At 43.9% G+C, this 21290-nt stretch overlaps 1 protein-coding gene across 17 annotated transcripts in view; it reads right to left on the bottom strand.

Moving 5' to 3' along the window:
- Window positions 1-21290, bottom strand: part of FBRSL1 (fibrosin like 1) — a 503098-nt gene that overhangs the window by 80954 nt on the left and 400854 nt on the right. For 12 of the 17 annotated variants that reach the window (XM_071445326.1, XM_071445335.1, XM_071445342.1 and 9 more), the window contains one exon: window positions 13869-13922. The exons of the other annotated variants lie outside the window; for them this stretch is intronic. In XM_071445326.1, the coding sequence (XP_071301427.1) occupies window positions 13869-13922 (54 nt within the window). The remainder of the gene's footprint in view (window positions 1-13868; window positions 13923-21290) is intronic. 17 annotated transcript variants of the gene reach the window in all.

Genomic DNA, 21290 nt, shown 5'->3' with positions numbered 1-21290 from the left:
TCAAAATAAATACATCTGCCCGCTCAAAGCAGGAGCACAAGAGAACTCACTGCTTCACAGAAGCTGGCTTCGTGATACATGAAGTGAAAACTCCAAAGAAACTTTAGGAGGCCTTCAAAATGATGTCCTCAAGTTTCTCAGTGCATTCCAGTACACACTGGAAAATTCTGCTAGAAAAATCATTACACACACATTCTCAGATACAGCCATGTAACTGAAGGCTGACAGACACATTTCACCAGCTGCAGTTTTCCTATCTAACAAAATCACGAAACCCCTTCTCTGGATCCATTGCCATTTTCTGGCATTTTAAGTCCAGCTTGTGGAAAATCTCAAAAAGCAGGGCTGAAATGGAACAGGGCATTAATAAAGAAATATTTTGTTTAATTTTGGCTGTGTATCTGCAAATACAAAAGCCCTTTAGTTCCATGGTCAGTTGCACATACCCAAAGAGGTGAGTTTGATTTACCTAACAGTGAAAATAATCCAGGTTTCTCTGTTTATTTCAACAGAAACACTCTTTGGGTTTTTTTTTCTGAGCATGACTCTCCTGCATAGAGCTGGAATTTCCTTGAATGAGATGAAATAAAATCCAAGCAGAGACACAGAGGGTACAAATCCATGGAGCACAGGTATTAACCATGGTTAAGACTGAACATCCTCATTAACTTCAGTCACACTATTCTGCCAGTACTCAAAGTAACCCTATTATTGAGTCCAGGAAAAAACCCAAACTGTAACAGTAAGGATACTTTTTTCTTCCAATTTATTTTTAAACAAGCACTTCTTACCCAAGGAGCCAGGACCCTTTTGGCAAGATCACCACCGAGGAAATCTCAGCGCTCAGTTCACTGCAGCCCTGCTTTGAAAGGGCCAATGCCCTCTGTCATCCTCTTGTAACAGATGCTCTCCGAGCTCTTGTGGCCAAGCAACATGCCACCTTCTGACATCCTTTGTGGAGAAGGTAAGAAGTCTAATGCAGCTCAACATTTCACTCAGTTTTCCCCTTCCTAACTAAACCAGTGTGCACCTGTGTGCGCATATACACACATAATTATCTGAAAAGCTATCACAAAAGTAAGTCGGCCAGACTAAATTTCATTTTGGACTAGATTAACTAAATTAGCGCTTCAGAAATAAACCACATATTTAACTGTACTTCCAGAGTTTTGTATGATTCAGCAAGTCTGTCTTGTGTGGACACCTTCACCCCAGAAAGAGATCCTTCAATGACAAACCATTTATGAGGCTGAATTACATGGACAAGGGTAGTGGTGCTCCTGAGGCTGAGACATTTGCAGGACTGAATCTGAAGACTGGATTCTGGTCCCAGAAGTTTCTTTAGTCACTAAGAATATGAAGCTCTGACAGTTTCTGATGTTTGCCAGCAGACTTTTGAGGAGCTGGTGAGTGCAACAGTTTCACCAACAATTTCAAGTGATGCCAAACTAAATTCTGGGCTGGAGCATAAACCATTACAGAGCAGGAGCTGAGGGTGAACTGAAGGATCAAATCACTCACTCTTGGTAAGAATAACACTTCCTGTAAGACACCAAGCCCCTTCCTTTCCCAATTAAACAAAAAAATATACAAACCTTTTAAAATTTAAATAGTGTTTCAAAGGTCAGCTCTGTTCACATCAACCCACAGGGATTACATTAAAAAAAAACTCCACTATGAACAAAATTTTTTTACTCAGTGAAAACAGCAGGAACAAAATAGTGCTAATGAGGATTGTTCTTTTCACACACATAAAAATCTTCTCCATCAAAATTTCCTGGCACACATGGCACAATAATTGTTGTCCCAGCTAAAAGGGCTGTCCATCTCACAGCAGCTCATAGAAACACAGAATGGTTTGAGTTGGAAGGGGCTTGAAAGCCCATTTAATTCCAACCCCTTTGCCATGGGCAGGGACATCTTCCACTAGACCACACTGCTCAAAGCCCCATCCAGCCTGGCCTTGAGCACACTTAATTCCACCTGCAGAAAAAATGTGTGCTCTCAGCTGGGCAAGGTAAAAAGAGCAAAGAGGAAGCTTCGAGATGCCACAGCAACACAACACTCCTCTGGGATAACCACTGCAGAAGACTGTCCATAAATATGGTGATGCAGGGAGAAGCAATACCTGTGTAGTCACCATCCTGCAGACAGAATTCTGCATTTCATTTGCACAGCTCATATCTACAACACACAGTAAGCGGAGCCTCCCAGGCATTTACAAGGCTAGAAAATTAAAACTGCAGTTTGGTCCGAAATACTAAAAAACCCTTGGTAGTTTCGTGGAGCCAAGAGCCTCTGAGAGAGGCTGAAGCAGCAATTCCCTCCTGAGCTTCCACTGGAAAAAGATTAGAAGAACATTACATATAATATACTCATATGCTTTGTTTTGCTTGCTTTTTGTTTTGCCTTTTAAGAAACTTCCCCTCCAGAATATTAAAAGTAACAAATTTTAAAATTTTTTTTAACAAACACTAACCTCAGATCATTAGCCAACCTGGCAACAGACCAGAGAAAATTTATAGCCGACGTGCAACATCAGCTTTCATCCAGAAATGCTAATTTCAGTAAAATGAATAGTGTGTGGGCTTTTCATACTGCTTTGCATTTGGCTCCTCACAGCCCTGTTTAAAGCCTGGGAACCGGCCATATAGTTAAACTGCACAGATGTTCAACAATCTGTACTTGTGTTAATTACCCTAATGTGAGCAGAAACTCAACAGATCCCTGCTAATGAAGGAGAAAGTTTTCCAGTGTGACTACCGTATGTTTCATTGTCACTGTATTACCAAGCTTCTCCCCCTCCTTCCCCTGCCCCCCCAGCTCCCATTCTCTGCAGCTCCTTTGCATTCACATCACCCTCCTACCTCAGCATGCATGAATTGGACCAACTAATGACTGTGTATTCGCAACATGGCAGACACCATTAGGCTGAATTTTAACAGGCACTTTTAAACAAGGTAAGAAAAACAGATTCATCACAGCTCCCCCATTCTCTCATCCCCACCCATCTGCCATTCTCCTGCCCTTGCCACAGCTCAGAAACACTCACGAAGTGCAAACACACTTCCCCCTCCATAAAACACGGCGGGCGTAAGGAGCAATGCAAATAGATGTTGCTGGGCAATTACTGGGGGTGGGAGCCCAGAGCCCGGTGCATCTGGGAGGCCAGGCTAACGAGGAGGAGGAAGGCTGGCTCGGGAGGAGGAAGGCTGGCAGCTCAGCACACTCTGCCTCGGCAGAGCCCGGCGGCCGCTCCTGCCAGGGAGGGAGAGCAGCAAGGAGAAAAGGAGAATGCTCATCTGCACACAGGAGGTAAGGCAGGGCTCTAAAGGGCACGATGGGAAGGGTAAGGCAACGCTCAAGTGATCAGTGCTGCCAGTAGCAATGAGCCAATACTGCTGTGCAACTTAACCCAGCATTAAAACATACTTGACCTCCGAAGAACTGCCTTTCCCACCGAGGTTCTCACTTTCTCTTGCAGCATCTGTCTGCTCCGCTCCCTGCTGCCAATCATCACCTCCAGCCACCTCTCTCTAAGCAATCTGCTCAGCAAGCAGCAGGCAAAGGGGGCTGGGGAAGGGCAACTGCCTTGCCCCAGTACGCCCCAGGTGACCTCTGAATGATACCAGGCCTGGCCTGAGCCAGGGTTCACATCTCCCAGGTGCCACCACTTCACAGCCAGGCCAGCCTGTGCCAGCAAATTGTATTACAATGACCCCCATGGGAACAAATGTACTCGCCGTGCTTGACTTGACTGGCAGACTCCCACCACAGAGGGAGGGGGGCAGGCAGTCAACTTTGCTCATTTATTAGATCCACCCTGCTAGGTCAGCCTCTTTGTTGTTCACATAGCCAACAACTGCAAACTCAGAGATGGGGCAGCAGCTGCCATCCAGAGAGCTCAGCATGTTTCACCCACACTGTTCCACCCCTCTGCTCAGGACTGGGCACTCGCTGCCAGCTCTCCACCCAACAAAGCTCGAGCTCCCTCTCAAAAACCTTCTTCTTCATGAATTGAGGAGACTGAGGAGGAACGGCACACAAAAAGGTGGGGAGGGGATCCAGCACAACCCAGAAAGAGGTGAAAATTATTTAGAGAGCACTTGGCTCTTTTCTCCTACCTCTTCATCATTAGCACTGGAAGCAACACAGCTGTCTAATGGCAACTTCAGACACCCATGGGCCAGCAAAGCGACATTTTCCACACTTAAATAACACTGAGCTGATTTAATTACTGCACTTAATAGTAACAAAAGATGTCTCAATTTAATCTTCAAATGGCCCTCCAAGATCAAAACACAGCTGGCTGGATAACAAGATGGCCTAGGCCAGCAAACAAGTAGGTCCAATTTGTTCAAGAGCTGCATCCACTCCTGGGTATGAAAGGCCAAGGAACACTTGTGTGTCGAACGAATCAAAGGCAGCAGCGCTCCCATCGCCCCCTCCCTCCCTCCCTCCCGACTTTGTTATAGAGGGGAAAAATAAAAAGGCAGCTGATTCACGGGCAAAGAAATGCAACATGATAAAAGAAAAATGATTATGTTTGGGAGAGAAAGAAAAGAAGTAAGAATCAAGATTTAACAGGTTTTGCTTTTATAATCCTTCAAGATGATTAGGAATGAATGAATCAGATTAAAATCACATGGAGACAAAGGGAGGTCTCTAACTCTTTTGTTTTTCTTTCCATACTGGACAGAAGGAGATGGCTCATTAAGGAAAGCCCTCAAGACACAGCTACAAGGTTGAGGAACAACCAAGCTTCTTTTTTGAGCAAGAAAAGTAGGGAAAAATTAACCATTTTCTTTAACATAACTTCTAATATTCTCTGATTGTCCACACTGGGCTGTGATTGTTACTTTTTGCAAACTATTTTAAGAAATGTCCCTCTCTTGAGCAGCTTTCAATGCATACTCCTGCTGACACAAGGGCCAGGCCTCTCCAGGCACCTTCCAGAAATGTTCAAGCTTTTGCACGTTCCATTACAGCTAAACACAGAAAGGTTACAGCCAATCTTTCTGCCACTGCAACTTTTCTGTGATCCTGAGTGGCAGGGAAGTCTAAGTAAGCTCTTATCAGATACCTGGGATGTAGCTTTCCAACTCCCTGTTCCTGCAACAACAGCTCACATTTTGGACCTAATTTTACTAGCATAAATTAAAAACAAGTTCACTATAAACCAGGTTGTTGAGCTTTGTGGGGTTACTCTGGATGAACAAAAGTCTGTGGGATATTGCTGCTGAAAGCTCAGAAAGTTTCCTCTAGTAATTTTTCCTTAACTTTTTCTCTTGATGGAGAATTAGGATGAGGCAACTGAAGTGTAACAATTTTCTTGGAGCCCTGGATCAAGTTTCTGGGGAATATGGCTTCTTTGGGTTTTGGTTTTCATTAAATACGGAGTTTATTTCATCAACAGCAGTTCTTGAGCAACAGATGATGTCATTGGCCACGGCACAATGAATGTGGAAGATGGGGGATATGGGGAAACTCCCTCTAACTCTGGTAACTCCCCCCTCCTCTCCCTGGACTGTGACATGACACAGGAAGATAATGCCCATATGTACAACAATCAGAGCCAGACAAACCACTGGTTTGCTCGAATACCCTGGCAGGGATGAGACATCTGATCAGTCACTGAAGTAGCAGGGGCTGGGAGAGGTCCTGTGGCCCTGTCTCTCCTCAACAGGGCTAAATCTATGTTCAATCAGGTTTTAAAGGGCCCGGGTTATCTGAGTCTCCATGCAAATTTCAGACTAATTCCCTCATTGTTTATTTAAGTACCTTTCTTTCCCGGTGACTTTGACCCTGGACAGCCCTGTATTTTCAAAACCCCATTATTTTGCAATAAACTGCTGAAGAAACACTCATTGCTTCAATTTACAACCTCCCTACTGATCTGTGTTCAAGCTCAGGTACCAAACCTTCATATTTCAAACTAGCTGGGTTCAGACACCTGAATGCCAAGTACGACTAAAATTTCTCATCTCTCTGCCCAATTGGTTTCATTTAAGCATGACTGAACCTCATCTTAAAGCCACTTTCCCAATCAGTTTAAGTTCTAGATCAGTAACAAGAGATCTCGAGGAGGCACTCGCTGCTGAAGCTTGGGCAAGTGCATGCTTCCAGTTTGCATGTTTGTTTAAGTAAGTGACAAAGATGGAGGGACCAAAAGCAATTCCCTTAACTAGAATTCACGAGTGCAACCAAGTAGAAAATCTCCCGCCTGCCCGTGAGGAGGGAGTCAGAGTTTCTCAAAGGCTGAAAGACGGCTCCGCTCAATGCCCGGCACAAAGCGCCGAGCGCGGAATCCCGACCCCGCCGGAGTCAGCAGCAGAATTCCCAGAGATTTCCTCAGGGCCAGGATGTTCCAACCTGTTCAGACAATCCCCAAACCACCATTTCAAGGGCACACCTTCGCACGAGATTCCCAAGGGCCTTTTGAGTTTTGACTTAAATGCTTGGATTATTTTTACAATTCTAGTTATGGGTTCTTTGTTCGCAGGGAGTTAAGCAATACAAAGAACACAGCGAGAGAACAATGAAGGCATTACCATGCATGATTTGTCTTAAAAAAAATTCTTCTTCTTTTCATGAAGTTATAGATCCAATTTCAGTCTTTATTATCACTTTGCCATGTGAGAAAGTGGTTCTTAATTTTAATAAAGGAAGGGAGCTTCATATTTCAACAAGAGCTTAAATGCTTCCTGCAATACAGGAGGTGGAAAGCTCTTTTGCTAACAGTTACCGCAGGCCAGATTTATGGAGGGAAAGGGAAATAATCTGCCTACACCAAGTAAATAAACCCTGTCTAGGACATCCCTAACAGTGGGCAGTAGCCCAAAGACATCTTGTCCGATGAGATCATTTCTGCCCCCTCCATTTTAAGGGAAATTAAGAGCTTGCTCTGCCAAGCACATATTAACTTTTCACTTATCACTAAACTCGGGGTCCAGGCAAGCACATATGCTACTGAAGTCTGTGGTGCACGACTGGACTGATAAAAATCTTTCCACCATGTTAACCCATCTGGAGAAAGAACCATATATGCAACTTTCACTGTGATTACTAGATAATTATCTCCCTCAAATCTACTTTGCCCTTAGAAAGGAGTCCGTAGCATATCTAAGGAGGTTCTCATCTAAAACTTAAATACACTCTATTTCATGTGAAGAATGACAAGTTTAACCCAATTCACAAAAGTAAGTGCCCCAATTCACAAAGGCTTGTGTAGTTTACCTTTGAAAAATTGCTAGTTGTGGCCCACTGTTCCACTGCATGCTACCATAGCAATTTTAAATCAGAAATGCTAGTTGGGTTTGGCCAGCCAAACCTTCAGAGCTATTCCAGTTTGAAATCTACTATGGAAATTTCTTTCTCCCCAAACATGATCAATAGCCCAATTATTTTACAACCTTTCCCATCAGACCCTGTTTATGTTAGCACTGGAGCCATAATACCAAAATCTGTCTTTAAATATGGTCCTCACTGGTAAAAAGTAAATATAGGTTTGCAGAATTGTTTTAAAATTTTGTTCCATCTCTGTTCTGGGGCAGGAAATGAAGCCAGTTGCAACCTCAGCACCAAGAATCTGGTTTAAACACAGCCCATGCTGGAAGTGAAATAAAAATTTGATGCAACACACATTACTTAGATGATCTATGACACAACTTGGGCTGTGACCAAAAGACCTGACCTGGGCTGCAGCTGCACGTTCATCCAAACAAACAGGACTGTGGACAGTGCCACTACTCTCATTTTCCACTTGAGAACCTCAAGATGCACAGCCAGGTGAGGTGCCTTGCCCAGCAAGGGCATGCTGGGGAGGAGCACACAGAATATGGGTGGGTGACCTGGCCACCGGGACACATGACCTGGATGCTTTCCATACTGCATCAGCACAGAGGGGCAATATGGTATTTGTTGCATGTGTTATTCATTGTTATTAATTCCACACTCTGCATCTCTCTACAAGGGGAAAAAAATCCCTAGGAAACTGAGAGCCATGTATGGAACACAGTCCTACTGAGAGAGGACTAAGAAGAAAGTCAGTAAGACACCTAGCAAATTTCAAGCCAGAGCCAAAGAGAAATGGAGAAAAAGCAGCAGCAAACAGCAGTTTTATCTTCCAACTTGCTTGCATACAACTCCCAGCAAAGGGATTGAGCTGTGATAAAAAGGGCTGCGAGATACCAAAGGGAGATATGGTGGTTTTAGGATTCTTTTCAGGTAGCTGCCCCTTCTTCTCCTGGGGCCATTCATCTTCCCCAGGTGATGGAAAGCCAATCTCCCAGCAGGTGGGCCTGCTCTCACAGACCTTAATGCTTAATTGCCACAAATCAATTCCAACCTTGATGCTCAGGCTGCTGCTACCCCATCCCCATTTCCACCCCTTTCTCCTCACACTGACTGCAGCCTGGGATCCTCTCATGTTACTAAATCCACCTTTGGACACAGCACCCAGGAAAAGCAAAGCTCCAGACACTGCTGACTGTGGCCAGTGCCATGAGCTGACCTTACACAAGAACAGCCTCAAAAAAAAATTCATCTCTGTGTCCCTGTGCACGTGTGCACACACACATGCCTTCTATTTTATTTTTTTGTTCAACTGGAATTAATCAGGAATGATAAACACTGTTTGTTTCCTGAAAGCAGCAGTGGGGGGATGAAATATGCCTCTTAAGCTTATCAGCTTCAGTGCCACTGAAGAGAAAGCTGGCTTCTAAGCCCAGGGATAATGGGCTGTCCTTTCAGGAAGGTATCAGAGGTCTCAGGAGAGGGAGACAGCACAATGGTGTGACCTTCAGCTAATAAAGCCCACCCTAGAGTCCAAAGAAGCTTGGGGAATATTGACAAAAGTTCATATTTACAACAGCCTGGACCCTTTCCAGATACCATTACCAGTCTAGAGAGCTGCAGCCTCTGTATGTACACTCACACAGGCTTTTATTCTGCCTCCTCCTTTCTTTCTTTCTTTGTTCCCATGCTGGCAAAAAAAAAAAAAATTAGACAGAAAATGGCAATTCTTCTGCTAATAAGGATCCAGCAGCATCCTTCTCAAAAAAGAGAGTTATTTAAAATTTCAGTTTCAACTTCAGCCCTACCCCTCTACTTGAAGGAAACTTAAGGCCTCTTGCAAGGATTCTTGGTGCATCATCGTGCTCATCAGGAAGAAAGCATATGTGTTTTTGTGGAAAATCTGCTGATTTATTTATAATTCTTTAAACAAAAAGGCAGCCAACATATTGTAAAATGAGAATGTTGTAGGGTTTTTCTTCAAATAGGCACTGGCAATCAATGCAGCCCGTCAGGAATACACGCCCAAAGCATTTTCAGGCAGAAACTGATCCCCCCCAGTCTGCCTTGTGGTTGGCAAAATGACGTTCAGCCCATAACTAGAGTGCACAGGCATGACTGGAATACAAATAACAATAATATTTTAAAAATTGTTCATACAGTGAAAAAAGCCCATTTCAAAACATAAAAACTGTTTGAAGCTGGAGTTTCATTTTTCTGCCTCCTAAAATAGTTCCAAAACAAATATATAAAAAAAAAAAGTTTTGGAGGAAATCTGTTTTCAAGGGTAATTTCACTGAAATCAATATTAAATCTCAAAACATTTAATGGAAATAACATGTTCAGTGACAGAACTATTTTGACCGCACTTTCCAGTCCAGCTATATGCCAGGCTGCCATTTTTATTTATCTGCTTCATAATTCATCTTTGCCATCCTGAAACTGATCCTGCTAGGGATCAAAAGGGATCCAAGAACTGGAACAGGTCAGAATTTACCCCAACAACATCTTCTAAAAGATGCCTCTGTATCGTGGTGGTCTCGTTTGCCATGCCAGCATTTGAGAGGCAGGAAGAGGGCTGAACAAACATCTGTGAAGACCACACACTTCTCACTTTTGCAGCTTTTTTTCCCCCAGTGAAGAACATGCTTCCACCAAGTGCTACAGTTACATCAGCTACACAGGCTCACAAGCAGTTTTCCAATTTCCTAGAGTTACAGCCCAAGCAGGCATTTTATCCTTTCTCCTTAATCCCATCCAAGCATATTTGCTATCAGGAGAGTTCAGGTGATGGATTGCAGCCTGTCTGAATCCAAAGTAGTCAAATTAGCTATTAATGTTGTGCTTAATGTGCTCACACAAACAAGGTCATTGGTTGCATCGGGACTAATAGAAGATGACACACATTGGGACTGCACAGCCCAGGGGACTGCAAACAGGATGAAAAAGTCTTTGGTTTATTGCCACTACTTCAAAATCAAGCCTGATGGTACAGACATCCTACCCATGCTCAGCTGGGATCCACTCACAGCACAAAGCCAGGGGAGGAGCACTCAGTCCTCCATCACCTCAGACAGAGGTCTATTGGCTCAACTGCAGCCACATTTTGATCCCTGCCAATATTAACCATGCTTCCTCCTGGCCCCCAAACACTGCTCCAAATTGCATCCATCCTCCCTCTTGAGATGAGCTAACAAAATCCATCAGCAGCAAGCAACACTGAACTCAGGAAGTGGTGTAACAAATCCAAAGAAAAGCAGAAAGAGTTAATAGTGCCATCAAAAAGATGAAGCCGTGTTCATCTTGGAAAAATACCACCTAATTCACCTGTGGGGAAATACTCCTCAGGACAAGTAGGAAAAGTGAAAGGTATTGGGTTCCTCCAACAGGAACCTGGAGCCCACTAGGGCAAAATACCCATTACCAGCCCACATGAGGGCACAGGGACACACAGAAGACTGCTCAAGCAAAGTAAAACACCATTTTCTATGAACAAGAGAAGGTGCTACACAGGATAACATGAAACACTTGGAAGCAGTTTCAATTTCTCTACACACTGTTTCAAGGATGAGAGGTGACATCTCCTGGCTGCCACCAGAGCCCTCTCTAAGGGATTTTCATTGCCTGAACCTCTACACCAGCACTGTTTTAATAACTATAACGGTGAGTTCCTATTGAGAAGCTCCAGAAACAACTATGTCTGGTAGTAATCTTATACCTGTTTTCCATGGCAGAAGCCCCTGGCTCTCAGGAAACCATGGGATATTAAGTGTATCCCAGAGAAACAGGCAGGTCCAGGACACGTCTTCTGCTGCAGTGGATGGGCAACTGCTCTGAACTGCTGCCCCTTCTACTTCCAAACCACAAACACTCAGAAAATGCCTTGCTTTTAGGGTACAATTTTAATAATGAATATTGGAGTTATAAGGCTGAAAAAGCGAGCTCCATTCTGAGAGGGTGTAATAATCCCACCTGTGGCTGTTCCCAGCACACTCTCCTGCAGCCTACCTTGAAGCACAAAAATGGGAAGCATAAATGGCCTGCTTGTGGTGTTACATTATATGGCACAAGGCTTTGTCTTGGAGTGAAGAGATCAAAGACAAAAAAAGAAAAAAATCAGGGCTTGAAACTGCAAAGAATTAAGCCTTAATACCAGCCGAGCTGGCGACTGGATCTCAGAAGCCTGCTTCCCTCTGAATTTCTCCTTGCTCTTGTGACGTGCTCACACTGAAAATTTTCCCCCGAGCAACTGCCTGACTAAAATACAGCACACCCTTACCATAAAGCCCTTTGTTAAAACATCTTTGCCATAAAGCTGCAAAACCTTGGCTCCCAAGTACATTAAATCGTTATAAACCTGCCTTCGTTTTAACCGCGCAGTATTTCAAAACACAAAGCGCTTCTTCTGAGAGACAGCACTTTAATGAGGAGAGGGGTAAAATATATAAACCAAACCTCATTATAGCATAATTTCCAGGAGACAAGCATGCTGTTATAAAAGGAATCCATGGCAATAGCATTTCACATAGCTTGAAGATTTAATACTTTTAAACAGCCACCGCTACTTTCAGCCTTTGGTGGTGTTTTGTTTTGAATGTAAGAGAAACAACCAAAATTATGGGTCCACTGTCAGCTATGTATTTTATATTCTGTAAATTGTTGCAAATGGTGGATTCAACTCTAAGGCACGCTCAAAAAATGTAACGGAGTCAGTAAGAGACTCACTACAAGTTACTGTGTATACTTTTTCCTTTAAACTTCTGCATTCTTAAAGGTTGTTGCTTTAAACACCACGATGCAGCATGGACAGGGTAAATTACCCAAACCAGATCCAATCCATACTGGATTGAAAGTACTTATAATGATACAGTTTGTTCATGTGTTAACGGTGAAGCCAAGAAACCTATAACACTACAAGAAAAATCTGGAGTATTAACAGACAAATGAAAGTAATGGATATAACGCCATTTAATACCACCTGTCAGATAAATCAGGGTAACTGGCACATCAAAGGGACTGCAATTAGTTTCCAAAAATGAGAATACTCATTTTTCTTTAAATCTGAAACTTGATTGCTTTCTACAAAATGACAAGTGGATCAGCCTCCCCCAGCCAACGAGAAAAATGTTACTGGAGAAAACTGTTCTTCCTAAGAACAAATTATCTATCAAAGGAGCCTCCTGAATTACACTGGTCTACAAGACTTTTAAACTTAATCTAATAAGAATTGCCATTATTGATTACAGTTCTTCCACATTAGTCTTCCAGTTGTAACTTCTGAAATGAAAGCTTAGCAATGATTAGGTATTTACTACAGTCAGTAGAGGAAAATAGTGAAGAAAAAGATGACCTTAAAGGCCACCAAAGGAACAATGTACCTTTTTTTTCTCTTTTTTTTGAGAGAAGGAAAATAAAACAAGCAAAAAGCCCCAACCCCCGCCCCCCAAATAATCCCAAACCCAACAACAAGCAAGGGGAGATGCACTTCATGGCAGCTTTGACTTAAAGCACATGTAACACTGATTGATGGATACTGAAAGCAGAGACACCTGTGGAAAATTAAACCCAAGCAAGCACCAAAATTGGGACAGGTTTTTTATGTTTCTTGGTCCTACTTTAGAAAACTACGCAAGAAGGATCAGAATTTCAGGCAATGATAATTCTAGCTACTGTCACAGATCTGGGTCAACAGCAGGGTAAAAGCTGACCTGTAATTGATGCCTATAACCTGGTTAGGATAAGCATTTCCTCTTATCTCTCTGCTGCAGCTTATGACAAATGATATTCTGGACTGAAGGGTGCTTATGCTCCCTGATTACCAGCAGGTTCAACACTTACTACATGGCTACAGAGATGGAGTGGCACTTCTGACTGCAGTTCTCAGAGAGGCATCTGAACAGAACACAACACATCAGCCCTTTTCCTAAATCCAACATCCATGATTTTGCCATTGAAGTCCTGTTTCCAAGGTACTTTTTACAATTTTTACTGATGTGACTCTTGTTTCCAGGTTTAGAGCAAAAGGATAATATATTCCTCCTTCACCATCATCACTCTCTTGTAAATCACAAGAGACGTTTGCAGCTCTTACCAACTTTAGCATGGGAGAAGACAGCAGGCTGGACAAGTCTGAGGCAGCATGTCAGCACACAAATGATAACAGGATGTCTGGTGTTAAGGTAACCCAGCCTAGCACGTGCCTTCCCTTAGCTCAACTTTAATATTTTTCTGCTTGGCTGTGCAACTAAACCTCGAGGAAGAAGACAGCTGCAAGCAACTGCACATGCTACTTCTGTTTTACAATCTTCCCACTTCCTCTATTAATAGCTGAGGGTTTGGGGTGCTAGAAACAAGAAGACTTATCACAAATGTGCAATGAGACCCTGAGCTAACAGGTTAGCTGACATGGAACTGTTAACAGTGAATTGGCTTGGAGACAGTGGGGGGAAAAAAAAAAAGAGGGGGAAAAAAAAGGGAGACAGAGTGAGAGAGACAGAGACAGCAACCAATTCAGCTGCAAGAAATCAAGCTAAATCAGTCCCAAGTGCCCATGTTGGAGAGACTTGATCTCATACCTTGCTTGTTATCAAGGCACTCCTGATACGAGTCAGCTCCAGTTCCGTTGCGGTCTACAGACAAAACAAAAAGTTTCATTCATATCAAACATAAATATTAGAAACTTCTCAAATGGCAGCCCTGCTGGAGCAACACGTTAGGTGCAAACAGCGCTACTGCCTTCGGAGGCCACGCTGCTTGGCTGACAGAACCTGTGAGTGGTCACAGACAAGGTACAACAGACTGACACCAACCCACTGGGAGGAACTCATTTCAGTCCTGGGCAGGAGGTGCTCCCAGCCCTGCCCATCAGTCTCCACACTGCTGGTGCAAAGGGGAGGGTGCTCTGAGCTCCTTAAGCACATGGAGGATGGAATACTTGGAGTTAAATCCATCATTGCACTGTAGACCCTATGAAAGCACTGGTTTGAACCAGCAGAACTCAAACTACAGTCTGGAACAGACTTCTCTGTGGCTGGTGGTGCTGTGGTCCTTTTTGGGCTTTGGCTGCTACATCATATTAAAGGCAGCTGAAGATACAGAACATGCTTTCCAAGCATTACTGTTCCATGGATGCAATGTTCCTGTAGGTGCCACTGGGGTTATCTGACCCAGCAGCAGCAGGGGAGCTGGTCTGTGCTGTGAAAATGCAGAGAAGCTAAGACTCTTGTACACATGTGTGCTCCACACAGAGAAGAAAACAGACAGCTCCCAAAGACAAGTGTGGTCACACGTGGCCTCTCACATCCAGCATGGGTATCACCTAACAAAACTCTTTATCTGCATCAGAGGTGCAGTTAGATCTCAGCACCTGTGTGTTAAAATGGTTTCACCTGCAGGTTAGCAGAATCAGATTACAACGTGGTTTGAACCTTAAATGCAAACCAAAGAATTTTCCAGCTCAGCTCTGCTCCTGCTTTACAATTCAGTTTCAACCACAAAAAATGCCTGGATGGTCCTTCAAAAAAAAATTTAAATACATCTGTAAACCTAGGTAAACAAATGTCCTTTCAGCAGCTTACATGCACCTTACACACTGTGTTACATATGAGGACTAAAGCCATTGAGCCCATGAGGTGTTTGCACAACCTCAAAAAGTGAGGTTTCCTACATCACACATCTAAGAATGCACCTGGTGCTAAAATCAGTCCCGAGTGTAACTACCAAACCATTGGATCAGGTCACCCATGGCACATACTCCTACCATAGCACCCCCAATGGCACTGGAGACAGCTCCTCTGCTAGAACAGATCCATGAGGTGATCACAACTAATGAAGGAGCCACTCCACCAGGCTGAGCTGGGTGGCCAGGCTATCCAGAGCAGTATTTCAGCACCACCATCCAGGGAACCAGCACAACAACGTGTTAATTTCTTTCTAAATATGCTGTTTAGGGCTAGAAGTTTATAAATACTGTTCATAAGAGGAAAAAAAAAGACACTAAGGAGAACCCTGCCACCCAGGCACCTACAATCAACTGCCTTTCTATATCTCCAACAAGCACTGGTCCCCAACTATGAGGGCTTGCTGGCACTGTGTGCCAAACACATTCCCTCATCAGCTGCCCCTCTTATCTTTGCTCAACCATCAACTGGTGATGGCTCCTTGAAGAGGAAGAGATCCAGATCTGAGTTAAAAGGCTTCACATTCAGCAATAGTATTTAATGAACAAAGAAGCAAAAATTGAAGTTGCCCCACTGTTTGTGTTGTGTAAATCGCAGATAATAGATCTCCCTAATCCTAATGAGGCCTTCCTATTAAAATCTTTATTAGCTTTCAGTTCTGCAGATTGCCCAAAGGCTCATCAGTTTCCCTATCTCTCAGTACCAAGATCTGCTTTAACTTTTACAAATAGCTCTAAGATATTTCTCAGCTTATCAGCATTGCCAAGCAGTCTGTCTTATCATTACTATTGCAGATAAAATAAATGAGCTCACGATGATATGAATAATGGCATTTTCTGTAGGCTGGTTTCCCATTACATTTTCAACAGATTGTAAACTTAAGCACAAAAGAGAGAAAAAATAAAAAAGAAGACAGTATGTGTGTGTGTGGGGAGGGGGAAGAGTGGCTTTTTTCCCTTCCCATTTACCTTCAGTGCCTTAGAGCACAGGCTGGATTTTTTTAAGCTCACCTGATGAGAGCTAGTAATTAATTTTGAAAGGGAGCAGAAACACCTCAGCTCTGCTTTCTCTGAAGACCAAAACCCCAGTTACTTCTGGGATGTTTTTTCAGCTGCATTTATTGGAGAGAAGCAAGGGCTAAACCACGCTCTGCCTAATGAAGCCATCTTCATTAGTTCGCTCCTTTCCCTCGCAGCCTAGGAATACCAGTCAGATTGGGAATTGAAATCATGAAAAGCAACAGAACTGCATTTGAATTAAAAGCCTAAGCTACAAAGGTCTCCGACGGCTGCTCGGGGCTGATTAGCAGGAGGCGCGCGTGGCACCGCCGCGGCACAGAGCGAATTTCACAGCGCGCGGAAAAAGGCAAAGCATCCGTGGGAGGGAGGCAGGGGAGCCAGGAGCCTCGCACGGCTCTGCCTTCCCGTGACAGGCAGCAGCGAGGTCATGGTTCTGGCAACCATTTTCTGCCTGGTCCCTGCAGCAAGCACTACAGGGTTAAACGCTTTTCCGCTCCCCCCTCCACAAATTCCTCGCCCTGTCACTGTATCAAGGTTATCTATTATTGGCAGTGACAGGTGAAAATTAATCTCCTAATTATTTCTTGCTGCGTAATCTGCACTGAAGGAGTAACGTAAAAGGATTACAGTACACCCTCTACGGAAGGCTTTGCTAGAAAGCCAATCATCCAGGGAGATAGAGGGGATGTGGGAAAGAGATATTTATGATGGATTTCCAACCATTTTGAAGGCGGAATGCGCTGTAACTTTATAACCGACAGCTCTGGAGTGAGGATATTCTTGCAGGTATCTTAATAGCCTAAACACTTCTTATTGTTGATTCCTCCAGGAAAAAAAAAACCCCTAAGATTTATATCCATTATTGTCCCTGATTCTCCTCTGGAATAGCAGTTACTGCAGGAACAGCATCCATGTACAGATGTTTTTTACCCCCCACAGAAACATTATGGCAAACAATGTACCCAGACTGCTTCAACTCAATATTAAAAATCTTGCAGCTACCTTCCACAGCAATTTAAGTGTAACAGTTTTTCCACAAGAACAAAAGCTAGACTGAGTACTTGCAAAAATAAAAGCATTTTTAAAAAAATCTCATTTTGTAAGCAAGCTAGAAATATCTTTGGTAACAACACAAACAGCCACCTTGAAATGCTGGCTTCGTGTAAACTCCAGCTCTCCTCTTACCACCCACTAGAAAAGAAGGTTTATTTTTATAGTATTCAAGATCACACATTTATCTTTAACCCTTCCCATGCAGCCATATAAGGCACAAATGGGTGTTTTCAAGAACCTATTTGTCTATGTCCATGCCAACACCATCATTCTAGTTGAAGTTTCCAAGACCAATCAATCACAGGTTATGCTCAAAATTACATTAGCTACCTTGAGAGATGCTGTCACTGCCTGTGCCTCTGAGATGGTTAATGCAGGGGTCCCTGTCCATGAAGCCCTAACAGGACAGGCAGCAAGGAAAATCACCACTTGCAATCAAGTCCTGACACTGGAATCACTCGCACTTATCTTCCATTCCCTTGATGGCAACGGTGCAGAAACGGTTTCTACATGGTGCAGAAACATCACTAACTCCTTTATGCAAACTCTCAGTGCTCAAATCCAGCACCACGTTCTTAATTCTTGGAAAGCCAAGCCCTGACACAAACCTGGACAGTTAAGTGACACAGGTGACAGTGCCCCGAGCTGGGGCAGGGTCTCACGGCTGAGGACAGGTAAGTGACACAGGTGACAGTGCCCTGAGCTGGGGCAGGGTCTCACGGCTGAGGACAGTTAAGTGACACAGGTGACAGTGCCCCGAGCTGGGGCAGGGTCTCACGGCTGAGGACAGGTAAGTGACACAGGTGACAGTGCCCTGAGCTGGGGCACGGTCTCGCAGCTGAGGACAGGTAAGTGACACAGGTGACACAGGTGCCCCGAGCTGGCGCAGCCCCCGCGGCCGGGGCGGTGCTGGGGGCGCACCTGGGCGCAGTGCACACCCGCGGCCACACGGTGGCGCAGCCGCGCTCCGAGCGCGCCCGGCCCCGCGCGCTCCCGGCCCCGCACCTGAACCCCAAAAAACCCCAAAAACCCCAAACCCCCCAAAGCCCGGGCTGCGCCCACCTGGGACCCACCCCCGACACCGTCAGGGGTCACTGCGCCTCCACAACCCGACTGCCAGAGGGGGCCGCCAAGATGGAACGCATTTGCAACTCCAGGGAGAGAAGCTGGCCGAGCCATCTGAAACACTGGTAAAATCAGCAGCACTGGAGGTTTTAAATGAACAGCTCAAATTAGGCAAATTCCCCAGCAGTGACAGAGGTGCTAAGGTTGTTCACCTTTTCCTCTGTTGGTTTTAACACCTCTGGGCCAGCCTGTGGCTCCAGGAGATTCCCTGGACTCCGGGCATCAACAGTGCTGGAGGGCAGGTGTGTGGAAATGGATTATTTACCTCCTGAAGGCAACTGCTACTAAAAGAGTAAGAACTCTATTTAAGTAACTTTTAACAAGGGCTTGCTTCTCCATCTGAAAGACAACTGCTAGGTGATCCTCAGGATATCACAAAGACGCTGAAAATATGTGTCCAGCCACCAAGTTTTGCTGAATTCACACATCACCTATATATGTTTCTATATATTTCATCAGCATGACGGGAAGGCAATTTGAGTTTCCCCCATTAAGGCTAGTGATTTACTTCTCCTCAGGACCTATTTTCAATAGACAAACAGAAATAATTTAACAAAGCCTAGAACAGAACATAAGCCCTTAATGGTTTACCCTTGGTGTTAAGTAAATGAGGAAATTATTCACTGGCATCTCTCATTCTGCGGATGTTTCAATCTTAGAGTTACCTAATCTCTTACACAGTAGTTATGAGAACAAAAGAAATGTGTATAGAGGCAAAGCACCCACCTACTAACATATCAGTACTACTTCTAACAAACCTGTTTCCCAGTAATATGTTTTCCTGATGGAAATCTGAAGAACAAATTCCTATCCATAGGCATTTTCCCCAAATGCTCCATCATCAACCTCATTATGCGATACAGAAATTCTCCCAAGGGATATTATGTAATGGCAATCCCTCCTTCCTCCCCCTAAGGAGTATATTTCTCATTACATCTCCTAGTAATTGATCAGTCTAGGAAATCATTTCTGGTAAAACCATATGTTTCTTTACCTAGTTTAGAATTTCCATCTTTATTCAGAAGGATAAAAAAAACCCAAAACTTCCAGGAGATCCTAAAATTTCCTTTTCTGATCCGTGATGCCAATCTTTCCTCAGACATGCTATTAAGCAAGGAGTAACACATTCTTATACCTGTCTGACCTCAGATCTTGCAAATTCATCAAGTCATTAAAATTAAGCATCTTATATTTCCTAACTTGATGATACAAATAATTTTATTTGAATGGATTTTAAAAGATTGTTTCATATTCCAGTGTATCCAGACACCATAAACCATATTGTGGTATAATTCAACATAAGGATGTAGGAAATCGTGGAATAAAAAAGAAAAAAAAAAGAAAAAAAAAGAAAGAAAGAAAATATTTAAGGCAGAAAATGACATACACATCTGTGCTCTCCAGAAGTACCATACAGCACAGATCAGCCCTTTTCACTGCCACTTCTGTTGACATATCCCCACCAAGCATCCCACCAGGTTTTACTTTAAAAAGCCACAACAGCAAACACTAATATTTATACCCCTTGTTCAGAGTTAACGCTTTAAGATGGCACATTCTTGAAAATCAGAGGAAAATAAGTATCAGCTACTGCTAAATATCTGTAGTTTGTCACTGGAACTGGAGACATACTCCAATCCCTTTTTAAACTTCAAAATACCAGAGCTACGTGTGACACTGCTATTTGATTTAGCCAGCCCAGGCCACAAGGTCCAGCAGATGACTGCATGTCCTGATAGAATAACACTGGGATATATTTTACTGCTTCGTTTGTTTATGAGAACAGACTGCCCCTCTCAGATAAACAAGGCTTAAGGTTTCACTCAGAATAGCCCCCCTTCCAAACAAAATAAAATTAAAAAAAAAAACCCCACTGTATACTAATGAAAACTTGGTATCCAGCTAAATAAAATACTGCCTGCCTTGTCTTACAGCATTCATCTCCACTGGAAAAGAATATCAGGCATCTCAAGCTGGTGCCTTTTGGCTTTAGCACAGGGCAGTTTTAGGGAACTGCTGTCAGCAAAGAAGGAAATTCTTGAAGAGAGCATTAGGAGCCTGCCACTTGTGGGAAGTTAATGCCGTGTGTATAATTCAAGCAGCTCACCCTTGTAAGTCTGTATGTGGGGAAAATCGGATTTATACATAAACATAAACCTCTGAAGTAAATTCTGATCAGGGATGACCAAAGATTTAACTCTCTAGAAAGAAGAATGGTAAGACTCTGTTTTCCTGTAATACCTTGGCAGCCTTTTCCAGTTGAGCAAGGCTTTCTTTCAAGAATTGATAACGAAGTAAATAATTCCACTTTCTGCGGCACAAGGGAGACCAGTTAAGGACGCTCTCCAAGACCCAAAGCAATCATTCAGAACAGTACCTTACATAACAAGAAATTATCTTTGTTACAAAATTAGGTTAAAAGGACCTCAGATACTGTAACGTTACAAAAAATCAGGACATGCCTTGAGAAGATTAGCTGCCAAGCAGCCTCCTGAGATAAATTCGCAACTTCAAGAAGATTTTACAAGCCTAGGAACCAGTTTAAATTCCAGAGAGAAAAACAAGCCTTTGCCATTTAAAAAGGTCCTTCTTTCCTTCCCTCTGCCCTCACCTTATTCCCGAGCTCTCTCTCCGAACCATCTTTAGCTAACCAGTGACCTGGAAATCTTATTTCGCCTCCCCCTTCCCTTCTCAAATTTGTCACTTTAAACATACAAGGTTTAATTTCTTAATTGGATTAAATTTTTCATTCAGGCTGAGCAGAGGGGCCCCGCAGCAGGCGCGGGAGGGGAGCGGAGCCCGGCAGCCCCGCACCCCGCGATCCAGCCCGGCCCGCACAACCTGCCCGGCCCGGGAGCCCCGGCGGTTTCTCACGCCAAAACACACAGGGCGAAAAAACCCGAACCACGACGACCATTTTCAGACTTGCTATTCCTTGCGAGTAGAGGGGCTGCGGCCGCACCGAAAGGGTTAAAGCGCCGGGCACGGATTTTTTGAGTTTGTTACCGTTTTCAACAGCCAGAAATCCCAGACCAACACCGGCCTCATCCGGCAGCCGGCTACAGCGCCAGCCAGCCAGCAACACCCGACAGAGCCAAGTCGCGATATTCCGCTCAAGGGG

Source organism: Agelaius tricolor, unplaced genomic scaffold (genome assembly GCF_023055355.1).
Source record: "Agelaius tricolor isolate 1412-34295 unplaced genomic scaffold, bAgeTri1.0.p SCAF_20, whole genome shotgun sequence".
Lineage (NCBI taxonomy): Eukaryota > Metazoa > Chordata > Aves > Passeriformes > Icteridae > Agelaius > Agelaius tricolor.
The sequence above is the reverse complement of the archived record's forward strand: the minus strand, read 5'-3'. Positions and strand labels throughout refer to the sequence as shown.